The following is a 14,549-nucleotide window of genomic DNA, read 5'->3' as shown; positions in this document are numbered from 1 at the left end:
TTATTTCTTTTTTCTTTTTTTTTAAGATTTATTTATTTGACAGAGGTAGAGACAGCCAGCGAGAGAGGGAACACAAGCAGGGGGAGTGGGAGAGCAAGAAGCAGGCTCATAGCGGAGGAGCCTGATGTGGGGCTCGATCCCATAACGCCGGGATCACGCCCTGAGCCGAAGACAGATGCTTAACCGCTGCGCCACCCAGGTGCCCCCCGAAGTTTATTTCTAACTCATGCTAAGTCCTAATCAAGAGCTCCTGAGGCAGAGATTCAGGAACTCGGGCTCTTCACATCTTAGGGTTCCACCATTTTCCACACAGGACCCCCCGGAGCGCCCCGCTCGCTTGCAAGGGACAGGCACAGGAGGTGGGCCTGGAGGACTGCCCGAGGTTGGGGTCTGTGAGGCGGGGAACTGACATGTCCTCCTTCCGTCCCCTTCCATTGGCCGCAGCTCCGTCAGCGCGGCCCCTTGCCCCAGCAAGGGAGGCTGGGAAAGAGAGATTAGGTGCAGGCCGAGGAGGAAGAGGAACTAGGTTGGGTAAACAGCATGGTACCTCTTCAGTGTGATTGCACTGGTTTCCCTTTGCAAGGGGTTTTGAAGGCAATTATCTGATCCGGAACTCAACAGAAGAAAAGCCAATTGCTCGAGTGCTGGAGAAACACGGGCTGTGTTGAACTTCGTCAGAAATCACGCTGTTCTGTATTTCACGGGCAATTTAAGGGACCTTCAAGGGTGAAGTTAGTACCGAGGGACCGGCTTAGAATCTGGCTCTGGCATTAAGCTGGATCCCCATAACATGGCCAGCAAAGCCTGCTTGCCGATCACGGAGGTGTTATCTGTCTCCCTCACCCTAGTCAGTCCCGTGCCTGTCTTCACGCGTACGATTTATTGTTTTATTTTTTTAAAGACTTTATTTGACAGGAGAGAGAGAGAACACAGCAGGGGGAGCAGCAGAGGGAGAGGGAGAAGCAGGCTTCCCGCCGAGCAGGGAGCCTAATGTGGGCTGGATCCCAGGACCCTGGGTCATGACCTGAGCCAAAGACAGATGCTTCACCGGCAGAGCCCCCCAGGCGCCCCACATGCGTATGATTTAAAGAACAGCTTCCCAGGGGCACCTGGGCGGCCCATGGGTGAAGCATCTGCCTTTGGCTCAGGTTGCGATTTCAGGGTCCTGGGATGGAGCCCCGCCTAGCAGGGAGCCTGCTTCTCCCTCTCCCTCTGCCCTTCCCTCCTACCCTCTGCTCCAGCTCTCTCTCATATAAATAAAATCTTAAAAAAAAAAAAAAAAGATCAGCTTCCCTTATTGCCTTACTAGATTCCATAACCTCATGGGGGTACACACAGCGGTCAGGGATGGGCTGGATGATGCTATGGTTAACATCCCCCTCCCCGGATTCCAGTTCCCTCTGAGGACACACATTACTCGATCCTGTTGTGGGTCTACTGTGGGTCTTCTTCCTGCCATTGTCTCTCTGGGAACCCCCGTGCTGACAGAGGAGCCTCTATTTGGAACATTGCCTGTCACCATGGAAAAGGGAAAAGAGAGGACAGTGATGTCCCTGCCCCTTGTAGTTGACTGGTTAGAACAAGGGATATGGCCACACCTGGTGGCCATTAGAGATCCACGTGGAGACATCAGGTCATCAGCTGGAAAGGAATCCAGAGCACAGGGGTGAGGTCAGGGATGGGGAACTGCATTTGAAGTCCGTGGGATAGAGACGCTCTAAAGCCACGGGGTTGGCCAAGACGGTCACTGAGAAAGAACAGGGTTCAGGGTGACCCGTGATTTAGAGCAGAGGAAGTGGAGGTGGCCAGGGGAAACAGAGGCAGGGCCCCAGAGCTGGGGAGGAGGTGGCATAGGACATGTCATGGGGGCCCAGTGTGCTGAGTGATGGGAGAGGCTGCCCGAGGAGAACTGAGCCGCGAGCCGCGGGGTCTAGCACCAGGGACACCCCTGGTGACGCCGATAAGAGCAGTTTCCAGGAAGGGAAGGGGTGGAGACAGCAGCTAATTGGAGTGGCTTGAGAAGATAACGAGAGGTGAGGAACGGAAACTAAGAAATGTGGCTGCAAAGGAGAGAGAGAGGAGCGTGGCTGCCGGAGGAAAGGCAGGGCTAAGGGAGGGCCCGGTGTTGGTTCTGTGGGGCGGAGAACAGAGGCCGCTCACCTGCCCGGGGACAGGGGGCCCAGAGAGGGAGAAGCTGACGGTGCGGGCCAGAAAGGTGACCCGTGGAGGAGTGGGCTCGGGGGCTGGAGCTCGCTGGGGTCTGGAGCCCATGGGAGGCGCGGGGCCCAGGGGACGTGTCCCCACTGGGAACAGGAGGCAGGACGGAGTCCGGGTGCTGGTAGCTTTGCTAGATCTGCTGCTGGGAAGCGGGGAGGCCTCCTGCCCAGTGTGCTTCTATTTTCTCTCCGAGGTGAGAGCAAGCGGGTGGGGACGTGGGTGGCTGGGAGGAGGGGTGTGAGCGGTTGTTCCGAAGGAGGGGAGAAGCAGAGTCAGAGGCCCCCAGGTCTCCCTTGAGATTTGTTGCCTTGAGCTTAAAATGAGATCAGTCGGCGTGTGGGATTCACCTCCCCCAGCAACACGCAGCTGGTCAGAGGCGGGCAGAGAGGGCGGTAGTTGGTTTAAGAAGGGATGGGGCCGAGGATCCCTTGGGAAGAGAAGAGGTGGAGTTAAGGAGGGAGGTTTCTGGTGAGTGAATGGCCTGGAGCACCGGGCAGGACTGAATGAAAGGGTGGGTGTCAGTGTTGAGAGGGTGGTTGGGGTCACGATCCCTGAAGCCTCGAGCTGGAGGAATGGTTTGGGAAAGGTGAGGTGGCAGGAGACCAGGTTTCAGAGGTGGGTTAGTTGATAGGACAGGGTCACAGGACAGCCCCGGGAGCTGGCTGCTGAGGGCAAGGCACATTCCCACCACGGACTTTCTTGCCTGCTATCACCTGTCCCCAGAGGCCCTTGGCCACGAGCATCTGGTACCTGGCACACGTTAACCACCCTTCCCTCAAGGGAAGATAGTCGGAAGCAGGGCTGGCGGGGCTGACGCCCTAGCCTGTTCCGTCAACTTGGAGGTGGTCCCACCAAGCACCGGGGCTCCCCAGCCAGCCCCTGGCCTCAAGCACAGACTTGAGCAGAACCGCTGGCCACATGAATGCCACTCAACTCAGAACGAGGCCAGGCTGGTGGGGTCAGGCCTCAGCGCGGGAAGAGGAGTAAGACCCCAACACAAACCAGCAACCCTGTTCAGAAGGGAACGGCCCCGAACGCTTGCACAGGCGGAAGACCTCAGAGAAGTTGCCTTCTCCAGCCACACAGAAAGGAAACCCCAGCTTCCGCCTCCTCTCTCCCTCTGCGATCTTTTTACTTAGCCCAGACCGGGTTCCTACAGCTCTCCCTGCACCAGGGGCTGGGGCACCAGGCCTCCGCCTCTTGTGGAGGATTTGATCCTGCCCGGATTCTTCCCCAAGAAAAGGCTCTTGCTCTGGTTGTGGGAGGAGGGTGGGGAGAGGGAAGAGAACATATTCAGAAGCCCAGGGACCACTCCAGGCCCCGGGTGCTCAGTGTGACCAGCAGGTGGCGCCAGAGGGAGCCTCCCAAGTGCGGGGCGCGGGACGCGGGACGCGGGACGCAGGGGTGCAAGGTTTGGCCCCAGACTGTGTGATTCCAACACTAAGTGCGGGAGCACTTAGTAGTGGGATGTCCCCCGGGCTGGAGCTACCCCAGAGCGGCCAGCTAGGCAGGCGCGATTCTGTCCCCTGTGGTGTCCTGTCCCCCACCTGGGGTCCAGGAGAGCTGACCTCCAAAAGACAGTCTGGCCATTAAGACTATGGGGTCACATTCCTATCCGCGTGACTTCAGGGTAGTTCTCAACCTGCCTCTGTCTCCTCTCCACCTGACAGAGAAGGACAGTCTCTAGCAGGTACCTGGAGATTTCAGGGGTACCCATTTAGCTCCCCTGTGACGCAGACTTGAGGCCCAGGTTGTTTCAATGCCCAGAAGTTTTTATTCATCAGTGCAGCGCGGAACTAAGGCACGACGTGGTTGCCTCCAGCAGCCTGAGGGGCGGGAGTGGAGCGGAGAAGCAAGCCCTCCCGGGGGCCGGGCATGCCAGCCGCCTTCTGGGCCGGGTGCTGGGCCTCAGAGCCAACCCCCAGCAGACCTAAGGCTGTGTTGAAGAGGTTGATGGGAGTGGAGCCATCGGTGATGAGGGTGGACTTTAGGCCCAGGCTCTGGAGCAGCTTTACCTGGACGAGCAAGAGGGAAGCAAGAAGGTAGAGCCAGGCCCTTGTCCCTTTCTCTCATCTCCTCGGCCACCATCCACGTTGCCCTGCCACTGCAGCTGCGACCCAAGCCATCCCCACGCGAGTAGTCAGGGGTAACAAGGGAGGAGCAAAGGGGAGCCTGGAGGTTTTGCTGGGATGCAGGAGGCCTGGCTGCTCCTGTCTTGCCTCCCGCCGCTCACCATGGTCGCGGCCATCCGGTCCTTTCTGTTTCTGAACACACTGAGTTTTGTTCTCTGTGTCTCTGCCCTTGGACCCTCTCCCAGGAAGCTCCTGTCAACTCTACATTGACCTTAAGTATCCCCCGCTCAGAGCGTCTCTCCCTAAGCCACCCAGCACCACCCGCTCCATTTCCCTCAAAGCACTGGCCACAGACTGGGGCCCCAGGGGCTGCAGCTCCCTGCCGAAGCTAGTACAGTGCCCGACAGAGGACACCGGACACGGGATATGGGACAGTCCCATCTCCCCATCCCCTTGCCCCTCTACCCCTAACATCTTTCCAGATACATCTGCCGCCCCCAGGGCTGCCTTCTTGGTTTCAAGTATGGTCCAGAGAGAGAGAGAGAGAGAGAGAGAGAGAGACACACACACACGCACTCCCCTGCTCCCTCCCCACTCACCTGCATCTCTGGCCCGGCCACGGCGAGGTCCCTGATGGTGCTGGGGCCCAGGGCCTCTGTCATCTGCTTGAACTTCTTCACCTCCACCTCAGCCAGTTGCTGGGCCTTGCTCACCTCCAGCTCCAGCTGGGCCCGGGCGTAGACCAGTTCTAGCTCTCGCACTTTCTGCACCCGCTGGAGCTCGGCCTCCTACAAGGAGGAAATGCAGCATTCTTTCCCTTGTGGGGCCCCTGGGAACTGTCCAGGAAGTCCCCATCGCCAGCAGGCCCGAGGGAACGGAGGCCCAAGGTCGGGAACTGCAAACTGCTCGTCCGTTAGCTGTGGACCCGGGCTGGGTTACCTTTGAAGTCAGTGACCTGTGGGAGTCCTTAATCTAAGCCTTGGTTTCCTCATCGGTCACATGGAGCTAATACTTACCCCTTAGTGGGATTTCAAGGATGAAATAAGACCACGTGAGTAAGACCACGTAACAGTTGGCACAAAGCTGGCCAACGTTCGCACGCACATTACACACAAGGTGGGGGGCATCCCACCTGCCCCCCGCCTAGGGGGTAGACAATGATTAAGTGAACAGATACAGGGCAAAGGACTTTATAAACCACGAAGTACTTAAATCAGATGTCTGACTCTGGATTTTGGCTCAGGTCACCATCTCGGGGTTGTGAGATCAAGCCCATGTGGGGCTCTGAGCTGGGCACGAAGCCTGCTTAAGATTCTCTCCCCCCTCCCACCCCTCCCCTGATCCCCACTCCCACTCTCTCTAAAGAAATAGGTAAATAATTAATTTGTTAGGGGTTTACATTTCAGATCCCTGGCATCCTACTTATCCTCACGGACTGCAGTGACAGGGCCTCTTCCAGACCCCAGGCCCCAGCCTCGCACAGGCATCGCCCCCACGCACCGTCTCAATGGCCAAGGCCTCCGCTTTCAGCTTGGCCTGCAGCACGGAGCCTTCTCCCTCGATGCGCAGGGCCTCCGCGCGGGACTCGGCCTCCGCCTTGGCAGTCCCCGTGCTCTCCACCGCCGTGCTGGAGGGGCAGGGGAGTCAGGGGACAAACCACGACAAAGCCCGGCCCGGCCCAGACTTATGCCGTAGCAGGTGTCACACGCGCCCCCCTCCTCCACCCGCTGCTCTTCCGAGACCCGACCCTCTTTTCCTCTGGTTCCCAACCCACCTCAGAGCCTCCAGCTCCAAGAGCTCCCTGCGAGCTTTTTCAGCTTCAGACTGGTCCAAGATCTTTTGCCTCTCCAGCCGGCCGCGGGCTTCTTGCTCTAGTCTCTGAGCCTCGTGCCTGCACAGGAGAGGGGACTGGGAAGATGCTGGCGCGGGGCCCGGTCTCCAACAGGAGCTTCATGGGCAGGGCCCGCCGATCTACTGGGTGCCCGTGGGTAGCGCTTAACGGGCAAAAGGAAGAAGGGAGCGCACTGCGAGCCTGGCACGATTCGAGGTGCGGGGGACTGTGGCCGTGACCAAGGCCCCTGCTGTCACACAGCTGACCTTCCCGTCAGGGGAGACAAATGAACGCAGTTCATTTCCAAGTGACAAGTTCCCCGAAAAGGGGTGAAGTGACAGCAAGGCTGAGCAGAGAGGGCGGGTTTCAGGTGCGGCAGGAAGAAAGGGGCTCTCCAAGGAGCTTCGGGCTGACGCCGAAGAAGGAGCCTGCCCAAAGCACTCTAGGGGAAGAGCATTTGGAGCAGAGGGAACAGCCTATGCAGAAGGCCCTATGGCGGGAACCCAGCTGCGCCAACGAGGGGCAGAATGGAGCTGGAGGGATGGGAGCACGGAAGGCCACAGAAGTTTGGGTTCACAAGCAAGGCGAGGTGCCACAGGGGCAGGTGGGGTCACGCTATCTGCTAAGGGTGACAGCAGGCCGACCATGGGGGGATGCCATGTCACCCAGGTCCCGGCTGTGGGCTGAGGGAGGGACCATGGAGACGTCTGGCCCACAGTGGGCATCGCAGGCCGGGGGCTCCCCCCCAGGCCTCACTTACTTGGCAGCCGCTTCCTGGGAGTTGGTGGTGATCTCGATGGCCAGCTGGACACTGCGCTGTAGGGCGTCCCGGGTCCTCTGGTCCACGGGCTCCACCGACTGCACGTCCACACTGCTGACCACCAGTCCGTTTTGGGGAAAGATGGCCCGGTCCCGAGGCTGGGGCAGGACCCTGCTGTCGGGCCCCTTGGTTTCCAGGGTCTCAAAGCCGAAGACAGCTGTGCGAATGATGCGGGCGGAGTTCTTGTGGAAGTCATCGAAGGTGACTGAGGCCACGGCCCCCCGCACCCGGGACGCGATGGCCTTGCAGGCGTCACCCACGAAGTCAGGCACCGAGAAGAGCTTGGCTGTCTCTTTAGGGTCCTTCCGGTCACTCACCTCAAAGTGCCTGTGAGCAAAGAGGCCCAGAACGGGGAAACCATTTTCCTCCAGGACACAGCAACTCTCTGGTCTCTGAAGAGGACTCGGACGCCCACCCTCCATGACCGGCTGGGGTCTCTCCCAACAGAGAGTGAGAATCAGTACCCACCATGCACCCAGGTGAGGTCCTGTTTAATTCTCTCAGCCCCCCAAGGAGGTGGCGATGGGTGTTATCCCCTTTCACAGACAAGGAAAGAGGCCCGGGGAGGTGAAGGGACAGGCCCGAAGTCACAGGGTAAGCGGCAAGCCGGAAAGCTGGGCTCAGGCATTGTGGCTCCGTGGTCTGTGCTCTTAGCTGTCCTGCCCCCAGTCTGCGGGCCTCTGCCTGTCATGGTCCTGGTCACTCGGCCAAGAAGTGGCTGAGGTGGAGCCTAGCTTCTGGATGGGACTCTTTCCCCCACCCCACCCCCAGCTCTAGAGGCTGCCATTCCAGCTCCAACTACGTGCCGGGCACTGTTCCCACCCTCACTGTACCCTTTCAACAGCCCTGGGAGGTGCGCGGTTGCTGTTCTCATTTTACAGACTGGGAAACTGAGGAAAGCACCAAGTCACTTGCCCAGGTCCACGACTAACGAACGGCAGGGCTGGGACCCCGGCAGCAAGCCCCGAAGCATGTGCTGGGACACCTGCCCACACGTGCCACTCCGACTGGGCGTGTCCAAGGGACATTGGTAGAACCCGGCCGTTGTGTGGGTGGCTGCACACAGGCTGAGTTTAGCTGGGGCGCTCCTCCAACCACATCCACCAAATCCTGGCCCAGGAGGGGAGTCTGCACCTTCCCATCCCCCGCTCCTTGGGCATCAGACTGGGTTTCCCTCTTGGCCATGGCAGAGTCAGGCATCCTGCCCTCACGACAAGCCCCGCACGGCGGGAGGCAGCGTTCGTCCTCGGGTCCCTCCCCAGCCCTCACCAGTTGTAGGCAAGCTGCAGCTGCAGCCTGGCATGGTCTGCGGTCTCGATGGTGATGACATCTGTGAAGAAGTCAGGCCCGAGCAGCAGGCAGAGTGCACGGCGAGCGTGGGGACGCTTAGGCCTCCCGGCCGAAAGGGACAACACGGTGAACTGCTCTTCAGGACCTAGTGACACCAGCTCAGGCCCAAAGACCACACTGCAGAGGGAGTGGGGAGTCAGACACATGGCGAGCCCCTCACCCAGTCACCTGTCCCAGCTCACCCCCCCCAACCAGCCGTCACCCGTCCCACCTCACCCCCCCAACCAGCTCCCCCGTCACCCGTCCCACCTCGCCGCCCCCCCACCCCCAGCCAGCCCCTCACCGAGCTTTCTTCTCCCTATAGTCATACACCTGCACGGCTGCGTTGTGAGGGACCCGGTAGCTAACCACACGGGTCTTGTTCCGGGGAGTGGCAGACTGAGGGGTCTTGGTCGTCTCCTTCTCGCCCCTGTCTGCCAGAGGGTCCTGCCCCTTGTTCAGCAGCTCCTCTACCCCAGCAGGCAGCTCCTTCTCCCACAGGACTTCGTCCTGGGTCAGCATGTAGGTGCTCCCAATCACGGCACGCACCTGGAGAGAGGACGAGGGGGAGGATGTCACCTGGGATGTCATCTGGGAAGGGAAAAGGGAGACGGACCCAGCCGGCCATCCCGAAACAGAGCTGGTCCCGGGGGCAGTAGAGCGTGGTGGTTGGGCTCGGTCTCCGGACTGGGGCTGCACTCAGACGCTGGTGCGGTCGTCTGGGCCAAACAGCCGCGCTTTAGGTCCGGGGCCGCAGAACGGACCCACTACCGGCCACCTCCCAGGCTTGAGGAGTAAAGGACATTTTCCACGTATAGTGCTGAGAACCTGGCATGTGGTAAGGGTTCGACCTTATTTCTTCTGGAATCTTCCTTCTTGGGGCAACCTGGAGGGCATCCTGGGGACAGAGGTAAATTCTAGGGCAGAGGTAATACCCACTAACATTTCCTAGGATTCCGAGCTCTACTTCTAGGTTGGATTCTTAGAGAAAGAGGTCAGAGATGTGGTCCTAGGTCAAACCAAGGTCCAGGCTTCAGATGAAGGGGGAAAGGGGAAGGATTCCACTGGGATAAGCACATGGGAGAGGAGGCTGGTTCTTGGGGTTCCTAGGCCACTCCCCAGTCAGACCTTCATGCTGGATCCAGGGTTCCCTCCTAAAACCTGACTCATCTTTTCCCTTGGGAGTTTCTCAAATTTAAAGTGAGCTATTTAATGGGGCGCCTGGGTGGCTCAGTCAGTTAAGCATCTGACTCTCGATTCTGGCTCAGGTCATGATCTCAGGGTCATGAGATCCAGCCCTGCGCTGGGCTCTGCACTGGGCGTGGAGCCTGTGTAAGATTCTCTTCCCCCTCCCTTGGCCCCTCCCCACTCCCTGTTCTAAAACGGAAAGACAAAGGGAAGGCAAATACTCCACCGAATGCCCTCATACCTACCAGCCGGCCAGCTCAGATGCCACCATCAAGGCTGTCAAAGTCCCCTCCCCTGTCCCCACCGTGTGCCTCTCCCTGTCAGCTCCACGCAAGCCCCCACCACGGCCACAAGGCGGTGCCAGTGCCCACCCCTCAGCCATTACCCTTCCGGTCTTGACATCCTGCACGTAGATGCCCTCGTTCTCGTCCAGAGGGATGGCCTGGCGCTCTTCTACCACCTCCACCTTGGCAGAGGGCACGTATTCCAGCGGTCCGCGGATGAGCCAGCGGTCCCCAGCCTGGTGGGAGACCTTCTCTCCCTCTTCTCCCTCCTCCAGGGGCTGCAGGGCCCTCAGCAGCAGTCCCTGCTGCTCCGAGAGCACGTACACATCCTGGATGCCTCGTTCCAGCCGCTCTCCCGGCTGGAGGAAAAAGGACTTCTCGCCCTAGTGGACAGACGTGGGATCAGGAGCCGGTCGCCGCCCAGGGTTGGGCCTCTTGACAGCACCTGCTACGGCCACAGGCTTGTGTTGAGAACAGGAGCCCCAAATCCTCCTCCCCACACTCCCACTGTAATACCGAGAAGCACGGTCTGGACCAGGAGGCGCTCGACAAATGCCTACAGACCTCATCTGGTTGAGCCCTGCCCTTGATGAATTCTGGACGCGGTCATCACTGGGGCCCTCACAGACTCAACAATTAGGAAGGAACCGCCTACTGCTCAGTTTCTCCCATGCCTTGGTTTCCTGAGATGGTGTAGTCTGGGCAGTGGCAGACTCCATCGCTGGGCCAAATCTGGCTTTTTTTTTTTTTTAAATTAACTATACGTTTGAGATACAATCTATATACCATAAAATTTGTTCATTTAAAGAATACAATTCAAATCACTGAGCTCTACCTCTGAAACCAATAATACATTATATGTTAATTGAATTTAAATTTTTAAAAAGGGGGAAAAATAAAATGTACAGTTCAGGGGCACCTGGGTGGCTCAGTCGGTTAAGCGTCTGCCTTTGGCTCAGGTCATGATCTCAGGGACCTGGGACCGAGCCCTGCATCAGGCTCCTTGCTCAGTGGGGAGCCTGCTTCTCCCTCTCCCTCTGCCTGCTGCTCCCCGCTTGTGCACATGCGCTCTCTCTCTCCCCGTTAAATAAAAATCTAAAACAAAATAAATAAAAATAAAATCTTAAAAATAAGTAAATAAGGTATACAGGTCCATTGTTTGGGGATACCCACAGAGTTATCCAATCATCACGATGATCTAACCCCAGGGCATTTTCATCACCCTGAAAAAGCCCTCACTCAACAGCAGCTTACGTCCGTCCATCCCTACTCTAACCACTGATCTGTTTTCTATCGCTATGGATTTACCCATCTGGGACATTTCATATGAATGGAATCGTGCAATATGTGGTCTTTCACATGCGGCCTCTTGCTCCGCACGGTGTTCGCACATCCGCATTGCAGCAGGTGCTAGTACACGCAGATGATTAGTGCACGAGCATCCTACACCTTCGTTTCTTTTTATAGCCCAAGGATATTCCATTGTGTGGCTAGGCCACAGTTTGTTATCCATTCATCCACTGATAGACATTCGGGCTGTTTCTGGAAGCAAAATGTTACCGGAACACAGACACACTCGTTCATTTACAAGCTGTCTACGCTTTCGCTCCAACGGCACAGCTGAGTGGTTGCAAGAGCGGGACACCACTCACGAAGCCTGAAATACCCACGGTCTGGCCCTGCAGAGAAGTGTGCCCATCCCTCCAAGGGTGAGGCAGGGGCGTGGGGAGAAGCGTAAACCAAGAGGTTTGTTTCGTGCAGGATGAGGACAAAGTTTCCAGGACAGCAGGCACGGACGGGGCCCGGGAGGTGTTCCCAGAAGAGACCGTCTGTAAATCTCCCTGAGATTGGGGGCTTCAGGAGATCCACAGGACAGGGTCTCAAAAGATAAAACTGGGTGTGCAAAGGCACGGGGGCGGAGGGGGGGGGCAGAACAAGCGTGATGCTTCTTGAATGTGTACGTGGGGTGGGAGGAGGGGAGGGAGTGGTCCCAGGGTCTCACACCCCTCAAGGGCAGTCAGCCTTCCCGGAGAGCAGGACGCATTTACCTTGACCACACGCTTTTGCCCCAGCTGGTTCTTGCCATCCGGGCCGACAGGGTCGAGAATCACACAGTAGTTGCGGGGGCCCAAGGTGGTGATGGGCACGATCCCCAGCACCTCCTCGTACACATCTGGCACGTGGGCCTCCGTGTCCTGCACGGTCACCAGCCACTCCTCCCCGGTGCGGCGGCTCACTCCCCTCAAGTCTCGAAAGTTCTGCAGAGCCCGGAGGTGCAGGGCCGTCTGTGAGACAAGATGTCGGGAGCATTTGAGGAAACTGACCTCCAATTCTCTCAAGGGAGCTGGGAGCCCCACTGGCCACTCCCCCCACCCCCTGCCCTGGCCAGAGCACAGACCTTCTCTGTGAGGATTACGGCATCCACTAAATCCAGAACCTCCTCAAACACGGCCGGGAGATAGGCACCCACGGAGCGGACCAGCCATTCTTCTCCTGGGCCAAGGGCGGAGATGGGAGGGTCAAAGGTCACCCAGCCTGCTCCCCAGCTGCCCCTCCCCCCAGCATAGACAACAGGGCACCTGCCCTGCTCTGTGGGTGAGAGGCCACGCCCTCAGGCCCCAGGGCCTGACACGGGTGCATATATTACTTTCTTTCCTGAGGCCAGAGAAAACCAACCCCTAGCCAGGACAATAAGAAAAGCCGGCTAAAGGGGCGCCTGGGTGGCACAGCGGTTAAGCGTCTTGCCTTCGGCTCAGGGCATGATCCCGGCGTTATGGGATCGAGCCCCATATCAGGCTCCTCCGCTGTGGGCCTGCTTCTTCCTCTCCCACTCCCCCTGCTTGTGTTCCCTCTCTCGCTAGCTGTCTCTATCTCTGTCAAATAAATAAATAAAAAATCTTTAAAAAAAAAAAAAAAAAAAGAAAAGCCGGCTAAGGGCCCAAGCTGCTGCCATGCCTTCTCTGGGCCCCAAAGACCAACTTTTCCCCTTTGCCTGAAAGGGGAAGAACTGCCTCTAGGAAAGCTGGAGAGATTGTCCAGCTTCTCGGACAAGCAGGAATGCCTGGCTATAGCCTTGCCCTTGCTGGTCGTAAACCCCAGCGAGTAACCTCACTTCCGTGCCTCAGTGAGGTCATATGGAGAATGGGAATCGTAGGGCCTCAAGGTTGTTCGGGGCTAAGTGAGTTCCCATTTGTAAAGCATTTTGAACCACACCTGACACAGACGGGTAGCATCACACTGGCCAAATACGATTGCTAATTGTATATGAACACCTGCTCTGTTGGTCTAGAAGCAGATAGGACTGCCACCCCCGGCCCACGGTAAAGGGGAGGGGGAGGGAAAAGCCAACATGTTCATGATCCGAGGGTCAGGGCAGAGCCGGCATGAGGCTGGGGTGGGGAAAGCAGCATGGGCGGCTCCAAAAGCTTCTAAGAGATACCAGGGAAGCACTTCTTCCCAGGCTGCAAGTGGCCACCCCCAACCCTGCAGGCAAGACAGGGCCCGCCCATCCCCATCAGCACCCCTCATCAACCCCACCTGTCACCCTCTCCTTGCCCTCCCGGTCCCAGCACTCCTTTCGGGCCCTCAGCCGCAGGGCCTGGTTCTGCCTGACGACTGTGGCCTGAATGATCTCCAAGACCTCCACTTCCTTCCGGGGGATATAGGTACCTGGGAAGGGAAGACGATGCAGAGGGTAAAGGCCGGCAGGTATCAAAGCTATCATGGGAAGGCAGGGAGCCTCGGGCCCGGACTCCAATCAATGCAAGGAACTCACCAGGTCCTTCAAATAGCCACTCATCTCCTGCCACCACCTTGTCTCCATTCTTATCCTCAAAGTCCAGCAACGCCTTGAGATGGAGGGCAGTGTTGGGCAGGACCACCTGCAGCGGGCTGATGTCCTACGAGGGGAAGAAGGGAGGTCGCGGCACATTCAGTACTGTGGCCCCAGGAGTCAAAACCCGATCCCTTGGAGGTCAGAGGCCACAGCATCGATCTTCCCATGGCCCCAGATAAGCCCCCAGGTGGAATGTACAAAGCCGTCTGAGACAGGAGACAGAGCAAGCAGATGCACTGCCAAAGAGCCAAGGACACACATTCCTCTGGAGGAAGTGCTTAGACATGGTTCTGAACTACAAATCTAGGCAGGAAACGGGGAAACACCTCAAGGCCTCGTGTGCACCAGGGCCCTCTATGAAGTGTAATGAAGTGGGAAGTATGAACAGCTGTAACAGGCACATGATGACTTTGTTGTCAGGGTTGCCTCATGGTCACAAGACAGCTGCTATACTACAGCCATCACGTCTCCCTTCATCAGGAAGGGGCACCTGGCAACAAGTACCCAAACCTTTCAGAAGTTTGTAGAAATGTTTCCATGAGTAGGACCTCACTTGGTCTTTGGTCTGAGGGAGGCAGGAGAACAAGCAAAGAGCCTCACAGAGACGTGCCCAAGGTCACACAACTAGTATGGAAAGGGATCAGGACTTGAACCACAGTCTTAGTGAAGCCTGCCGGCCACTCCTTACTCTGACCAGAGTGGCCTGGAGTGGAGAAGGTCAGGTAACTGCACTCTCCCCACTGACCACACACGGGGTCAGAGGCAGAGCTGGAGGCTCGCCGGGCAGGCAAGCCCTTCCTTGTCCCTTCCATGTGCACAGCACCCAGGCCGTTGCGGCGGGGGCAGCCTAGCCCTGGCTTTGTGGACGGCACGTTCCAGCAGGTGACAAGATAGACACAGACCCTCCCCTTCAAGCACACCGTGGACGGTGTCACGAGAGAGAAAGAGAGAGAGAGAGAGAGAGAGAGAGAGA

At 58.0% G+C, this 14,549-nt stretch overlaps 1 protein-coding gene across 1 annotated transcript in view; it reads right to left on the bottom strand.

Annotated features, from left to right (window-relative positions):
* Positions 1-3,971: 3,971 nt before the first annotated feature.
* MVP (major vault protein) overlaps positions 3,972-14,549 on the bottom strand; it is a 22,544-nt gene continuing 11,966 nt past the window's right edge. The window contains exons 4-15 of the mRNA XM_011234866.3: positions 13,517-13,640; positions 13,279-13,410; positions 12,140-12,234; positions 11,790-12,026; positions 9,843-10,124; positions 8,574-8,818; positions 8,210-8,407; positions 6,881-7,267; positions 6,064-6,180; positions 5,790-5,916; positions 4,889-5,077; positions 3,972-4,232 (exon numbers count right to left, since the gene is read on the bottom strand). Coding sequence (XP_011233168.1) covers positions 4,014-4,232; positions 4,889-5,077; positions 5,790-5,916; positions 6,064-6,180; positions 6,881-7,267; positions 8,210-8,407; positions 8,574-8,818; positions 9,843-10,124; positions 11,790-12,026; positions 12,140-12,234; positions 13,279-13,410; positions 13,517-13,640 — 2,352 coding nt within the window. The 3' untranslated portion in view covers positions 3,972-4,013. The remainder of the gene's footprint in view (positions 4,233-4,888; positions 5,078-5,789; positions 5,917-6,063; positions 6,181-6,880; positions 7,268-8,209; positions 8,408-8,573; positions 8,819-9,842; positions 10,125-11,789; positions 12,027-12,139; positions 12,235-13,278; positions 13,411-13,516; positions 13,641-14,549) is intronic.

The sequence above is a fragment of the Ailuropoda melanoleuca genome, chromosome 10 (assembly GCF_002007445.2).
Source record: "Ailuropoda melanoleuca isolate Jingjing chromosome 10, ASM200744v2, whole genome shotgun sequence".
Taxonomy (NCBI): Eukaryota; Metazoa; Chordata; class Mammalia; order Carnivora; family Ursidae; genus Ailuropoda; species Ailuropoda melanoleuca.
The sequence above is the reverse complement of the archived record's forward strand: the minus strand, read 5'-3'. Positions and strand labels throughout refer to the sequence as shown.